The 7,187-nt window shown below is 34.4% G+C and overlaps 1 protein-coding gene across 2 annotated transcripts; it reads right to left on the bottom strand.

Moving 5' to 3' along the window:
• Nucleotides 1-1,961: 1,961 nt before the first annotated feature.
• Nucleotides 1,962-4,438, bottom strand: LOC105132248 (uncharacterized). Of its 2 annotated transcripts, XM_011035626.1 has the most exons (2): nucleotides 3,579-4,438; nucleotides 1,962-3,494 (listed from the first exon to the last, which is right to left on the bottom strand). In XM_011035626.1, the coding sequence occupies exons 1-2, from the start codon at nucleotides 3,841-3,843 to the stop codon at nucleotides 2,383-2,385; spliced, it is 1,377 nt and encodes a 458-aa protein (XP_011033928.1). In that variant the 5' UTR covers nucleotides 3,844-4,438; the 3' UTR covers nucleotides 1,962-2,382. The 2 variants fall into 2 exon arrangements, with proteins under 2 accessions (XP_011033928.1, XP_011033920.1); XM_011035618.1 differs by having other exon boundaries at nucleotides 1,962-4,437.
• Between the last annotated feature and the right edge of the window lie 2,749 nt (nucleotides 4,439-7,187).

The raw sequence follows: 7,187 nt of genomic DNA, 5'->3' as shown, positions 1-7,187 counted from the left end.
CAAGAAAAAAAATTGAGGAGGGCCAAATTAAAAGAATCATTTTAAAAAAATTATTTTATTAAAATATATATTAAATGAGTGTCAAGGGAGGAGCTGGGAAAATTTTCCTTGCAGGGGCCAAGGCCCCTGCCAGCCCCCCCTGCCTCCGCCACTGTTCACCACCACTGATGGTAAGCAAAAATCTATTCACCAATAATACATCTCCTTCTCCATAAAAGAGAGTTTAAGAATCCTTCTTCCGTACGAACTAAGACATGTTTAAAGGCACATGATCCATAAAGCTGAGCTTTATTTTAGTGAAAACAAACAATTTGTACTTCGTTGCTTGTCCTTGTTGCTGATACAGATTTCATAACTGGATTTCTAAAATGAAGCATCTATAGCAAGTAGAACAGGATCAAGCAGCCAAAAAAGGAGTAATTAAATAGGGCACAATCGAAGCATGCAACAAAAACCAGACGAGGTTTCCATATAATGGTGTCTGGTGTCCTATCTAATGAATACTGATTAATTTTCCCAGTTTAATCTTGCAGTAAAAAAAATGGACGACTAATGACAGATTACTGGAAGTATATCTGTTCAGCAAGCTGTATAACAACAGTAACCTAACCTGAACTAATGTTCAAAGAGAAAGGATGCCCAGAGAACTGCACTCCTCATGGGGCGCCTGGGATAGTTGATTATTAACCAACAGACTTCTATGGTACATTATGTTCAACCCTAGTGGAACTGCAGAACCATGGAAGAGTAAACCTAGATATTCCACAATGATTTATTACCACTATTCTACTGTTTTACAGAAACATAAACCCTGCTCCTAATCCATTCGAACAAACAACAGTATAGGAATAGTTGAGCAACAAGAACAGGTGGAGAAACAGCATAAAAGGGAAAGCGGAGTGGGGGAGAGGGATGCTGTGTGATACCATGTCATCTGCACTAAATAAACATGTGCGTGTAAGCAAACAAAACAGATAACCATTTACTGATAGTTTGAGTAACAAATCATTGAATGAATAATTGATTGACCTAATTAGGAGGCCTAAGCACCACTGTTCATTTCAATACAAAAGACTAGAAGAAAAAAGACACCAAGGGTATGTTTTACAACTTCATTAGTGAAGAACCCATCACAAAACCAACTTTACAGAGATGACAAAAACAAACTTGAGCACCGACACAAACTTGCACATATAAGCAACAAAACAGAATAAACAAATGCTGACAGTCCCCCATTCCTGATGCCTCTATCAATAATGAGATTAATTCATTGAACAATGCAATTGCCTAACTGGAAGTCTATACTCCCTTGTCATTTAAAGACCAATGATTCCAAAAAATAAAATCATTAACACATTATTCAGCAGAGAAGAACTCATAATTTCGGCCATCATCCCAAATGGCAACATAAAAACCCAAAAGATGTAGTACATTAACACGCTAGCCAAGGAACAGCTAAATCAGCGCAGCAACTAATAAGAAGCCAACCCTGTAAGATACTCTATCTAAAACATTCTTTTTGACATACAACGTGGAGTTAAGAGGGAAAAATCTTTAAGTTCAGACACATCAAACTAAGCATAAAATCAAACAACCAAAACATTGGCAAAAGCTAAAATGCAATTGGTCGAGTCAGAAGATGTGTTACGGACAGGTGGATTCTCAATCTAATTGCTTCACATAATAAATAATGCAGATATTCTAAAAAGCCAAAAGGAAGACAAAATGGATGAAAGTTATCCATCCAAAACCTAAAAGAACTCCGAAGTACTTGGATAAAAAGGAAATGGAATATTGCCCACTCCATTGGCTTAATAAGAAGTACGCTCTCAGGCACTTGACAAAAATAGCTTCAACACACAATTTATGATGAACAGAACCATGTTACAGCTCAACGTTCCATTCCAAGTAAATTTGCATGTATCTAAAGAGGCTTAAGGCCAGATGCACTATGTGTAGTGTGAGTCAGAAGAGAGCTTGCAATCAATACCAAAACAGAAAAGTTAAAAACATACATTTACAGCCATTTTTACACGGGACTTGAAGCAAGGAAAGAAAAATGAAAAGGGGTGTGTGTAAATTCACAACCTAACTGTAAGTATAATCCTATAACTGCACATCAAAAGATAGCCAAAAGCTGCATGCCATAGTTGCTCTTAATGCCAGGTGAAACAGCACAATAAATAGCTGGTTCGTCTGAGCATATATATTTCCAATTCCTCCTTGAGCATATTTAACTGGTGTATGCATTAAAACCCTGACCTGTTACCTTCGGATTCTTGTGCCACTGTAGTTTTGAGTCCAAGCCTTTGATGTTCAAATTTAGTGCAGAGATTCCAAGCAAGACATAAATTGCTTTGCTTTGGCAGAAAACGTAAACAATTATTCTGTACATGTTGAGCCACATAAATAAACCTGAGATTGGATAACTGTTCTTCCGATTTTAAATCCTGGAACCACTGTGAACCCAACCTTCAGCCTGGTTTTACCTGGCATGGTGCATCTCCTCATGACATCTTCCATATACACCATTGAAAAATCAACCCCTCTTTCCACTTGAAAAATATCAACCACGGGATCAAAAGAAAACGCCAGCTTATGAAGTGTCCATACAGAACTAGCCATGTTAACAAATGACTCATAGAACATACCAAGTGACCTCCATGAATTCAACACTAATTCATTTTGATCGAAATTGCTGAAAATCGAGGATTCCATTGTTGGGTGTACAAGCTCTTGATACTTCTTTTCACAAAATCTCAAAAATTCACTCGTAGGATTCCTACTTAGCAACTCCATAGGATTGCTAGATACATGCTCAAGTAATTGCTTCAACGCACTATTACTCTTAGCCGAAACAGACTCATGCCCGTTGCATAAAATCTCACCGTCACTCTCCAAACCAAACCCTTCTAAATCAAAACCTTTAAACATCCCCAAACAAACATAAGACAAAAATGCGTAACGATTATGCCCTCTTTTCACATAACCAACATCAGAATGAACAGAATTGGCCGCCAAATCCAAATCCCAACCAGCTTTTCTCATCAAATCAACCAATATCTTAGTAAACTTATGCATTGTTCTACAAGCATCATTTAGCACAGAATCAAAAACCTTAACAGTCAACAAGACCTCAGAATTCAAATTCAAACTACTGCGCAACCTCTTAGAAAATAAAGAATTGGACCTTTGTACCTCAATCAATTTCTTCTTCAAAGCCGAAACCTCGCAATCTTTTTTATCAATCTCTGCTTGCAAACTATTAGAAACAGTCCCCAAAATTCTCAACTTGCTTTGATTCTCTTCTACTTGAGCTTCCAAGGAAGATCCAATTGGCAAATCATCACCAGAATCAGGATTCTTACACATATCCCTATAAACTTGCTTCAAATCAGACAACCTTTGAAGAACTGAAACTGAAGCCTTATCAGCTACTTTAATGTTCTCTTCATTAAAAGGAACGTGTGCAATTTGTAACTGCAAATAAGAAGCTTCAAATGAAGAAACTTTAGCAAAAACTGAAGAAATCAAAGTATTAGCCAGCTGGGTATTTAAATGCTTGATCTGGGTCTCACTCTTTTTCACTGTCAACTCTTGCAGTGCCAAAAATTCTTGATTTTGATTCAAGGGTTGGTCAGGTTTCAAGATTATGACTTTCTGGTCAGGGATAAAATCCTCGGCAGAGTCAAGGAGGGAGAAGCCTTCGTCGGCGTCAGAAATTTCATCGGCGAAGAATTCGAAAGTTTTGGTCTTGAAAGCTAGAGCAAATTTTGAAAACATTTCAGAAATTTGTGGTTGTTTTGGTGTTGTTGAGGTTGTAGTGTCCATGGTTTCAGTCATGACAAAATGGGAAAATTGTAAACAATAGAATTGAATTATTTCTTTCTTTTGTTTATGGGTTTGTTTGTAAGAAGGGAATGGAATTGAATTCCCTTCTTCTAACTTTCTCGAGGAAAGAAAAACAGAGAGGAAAAGATGGAAAATTCTGAGGTGTACTAATGGTAATACGGCTATTTTAGTGCTTTTGTTTTCTTGGGAGGGAGGATTGTGCCTTGGTTGTCTTGGGAGGAAGGTATTGTGTGGGTGTGGAGTAAGGTAATGGCTGAGTTTGGTTTGCTGCACTTTTCTGCTGTTTTCACTTGCTTTTTTTTATACTACTCTGACGGAGGATGAATTTTCTCTACTCTTTCATTGCTTAGCTTTTTGGACTCCTGTGTGCTTCAACGGTAACAAGAGAAAGATAGGGCAACATGAGACTGCCAATGGTTAAACGGGAATGGAGCACGGGTTGGGCCACGGTCGGGAGGACCTAGGGTTCAGGCTGAAGTTGAACGCCCTGGCCGTGGAGGGTGTAAGAGTCAAACCAAGGTCACGATGGGTTCAGCTGGGTCGAGTTCAACTTGCTAAATTGTGAACTAAGTGATTCGAGCATTGGGAAAACAAAAAAACAAATTGTTATTCAATAAATTAAAAACATCAAATTAAAAATACAGAAAACACAAATAATAGCAAATGAGCCCTGAAAAGAAAAATCCAAGATAATTAGAGCAGTTCGTCTTTCCATTTTGTTTAAAAGAGATGGTATTAAAAAAATACAGTCACGAATCCATGATGGTGATATAGTCCAAAAAAACATAACCCTTTTAAAGTCTTTCCATTACAACGTAAGAAGCCAAGACGCATCGGTAGCAAGCAGTCGATGTTAAGTTAGTATTTAGGGCAGTGATAATAATTGCTTTCTAAATGTTTTTTTTTAGTATATGAAAATAATATTTTTTTATTTTTTAAATTTATTTTTAATATAACACATAAAAAATTTAAAAATACTAAAAAATAATTTTAAATAAATAAAAATTTAAACTCTTGACAAATACGTGTCCAATCACGTTGCCATACGAGTTTTAAGTATCGCAAAATTTACAAGAAGATTGGAAATCAATCAATATTGTTAGGCAGCATGTAATTATCATCAGTGATTGCTCTAGAGAAGATGACTCTTCACTTGTGCAGTTATTCTATGTTTGGAATTTGTTTAAATTTGTCAATGCTTAGCGAAGTAGACAATTTAAGACAAAATAATACTGTTTTTTTTTTTTTTTATGGTGTTTGAGAGTTTAAAAGTTGTTATTTTTTAAAATACTTTTTATTAAAAAATATATTATTACTTTTATTTTTTTAATACCAACACATTAAAATAATTTTAAAATATCAAATATCAAATTTTCATAAACATTGTTTCATTTAAACCCAATTATAAAAGCGTGCATAAAGATAGCAAAAATACAAACATGAATCATTGTGGCACTTTCACTACCCTAGGGATTGTTTGGTGCAGTGGGAAGTATCGTTTCATTATTTTTTGAAAAATTTTTTATTTTTTTATTTTTTTGATATGTCAATATAAAAAGTAAAATAAAATATTATTTTAATATATTTTCAAATAAAAAATAATTTCTATTACTAACTCAAACAATTTTTAATTCGTGCTTGAAATTATAGTGTTCAAAATAGTTTTTTGCTTATAGATATATCAAAAATAAATTATTTATTTTTTATATTTACACATTAAAATAAAAAAAAATATTAATTTAATATTTTTTATATCAAAAATAATTTTAAAAAACATCTCCTTTTTTTCCTAAACGCATTCTTAACACACCTTGAAATTATTAGAAGCCTACAGAAAATATAGTGATGAAAGTAGTAGCAACAGAAGAAATGAAGTTGGATGCCGCTTCTTTTTCGCTGGTTACTTGGGAGCTGTCCAAGCTTCACAAACTTTGATACCGATGTGATGTTCCTGTTGTGTTATCACTGTGAGATAAAAATGGATTAATATGCTGCGTTTATAAATATTTAAAATAGCTAAATGATATTTAATTAAATTCTACTGCTACGTTATTTAAATATAAATGGACAATAAGTACTTTATTAAAAATATTTAAACAAGTCGATTTTATTTATATTAAATAATTTATGACTTTTTATACCTTTATAATACATGAACACATTTTTTATTAAAGTAATTCTTAAATTAAAAAAAAATGAATAGGGTGAACACACAGACACGTGTGTACACATCATTTGAAAAAACTCAATGATATTAAAAAAAAAATGAAATAAAATTATGTAAAACACTAGCATATTTGTTATATGTAATTTGAAAAAATAAAGTTATCATTTTAAATCTCAACAAAGATATGTTGCTTTCCCTTTACTAACATAATATATTTAAAAGAATAAGATAACAGGTGTCTTCCCTTTTCCTTTTCCTTTTTTTAAAATTATTATACTCAAAGGTGAAGTGTCTTTTCTTTTGGCGTTTCGGAATGATTAATTTCAGACTTTAATTTGGTATCTCGCCGCTGTCTGGTCACTTTAGATATATTGCCAACAAGTTCACTGCCACTGATCTTTCACCACAGAGAATGCTTCCACTCAAAGAGTTCACTGTGATGTCTTGTTCCTACCGCAATATTGTTCTTCTTAGGGGCACAATCATTGCATGAATGAGTCCTATTTCCTGAGATCAGCTGCTGCCGCGGCAATATGGCCTTCAAAGTAACTTTACGACATGTCTTCCAGACTTTCCTAATTCCTACTCCATTTAATTCTTATAAAGTAATCTCCTGTATATCATGCTGCCTTTACGCACCCTTTTAAATTGTTTGTGATGCTTTGAGCCGACACATTTTAGTGGCAAGCCTTCACAAACTGAGAGCCCGTGCATTCTTTTTAGCCTTTCCAAATAAATCAGAAACTCAATTATTGCATTCGAAAGACAACAAAAATATTATAGGGAAATCTTCGATGCTCTTAAAGAATAAGGGTGAGTGGGCAGATGGAGGTGAACGATATGATGAATGCAATATTTAGAAGTGGCAATCTATATTATAGCTGTAGGGCTAGCACTCAAAATATAAACGAATCCCATGGGAGTTGGTTGATTCTAATTACAAGAACCAACCAAGAAAACACTTTATAGTATTAGCCTAGCAGGCTGTATTCTTTTGGGGTGTTAGTAGGTAGGATTTATTACGGGTTAACATTATTATAGCGATTGATTTTTAAATTAAAAATATATTATTTATCAAAACTATTTACCCGTTTTGACTCTGGCTGGTGCGGCAAGTCATGACATGTATATTAGCCAGACTGGGGCCATTCAACTCCTTGAGAGCAGG

Source organism: Populus euphratica, unplaced genomic scaffold, assembly GCF_000495115.2.
Source record: "Populus euphratica unplaced genomic scaffold, PopEup_1.0 scaffold2.1, whole genome shotgun sequence".
NCBI lineage: Eukaryota > Viridiplantae > Streptophyta > Magnoliopsida > Malpighiales > Salicaceae > Populus > Populus euphratica.
This window is presented reverse-complemented; position numbering and strand designations above follow the sequence as displayed.

Coding starts and splice junctions, on each gene's coding strand:
- LOC105132248 (XM_011035618.1), bottom strand. CDS start 3,843: ATGACTGAAACCATGGACACTACAACCTCAACAACACCAAAACAACCA.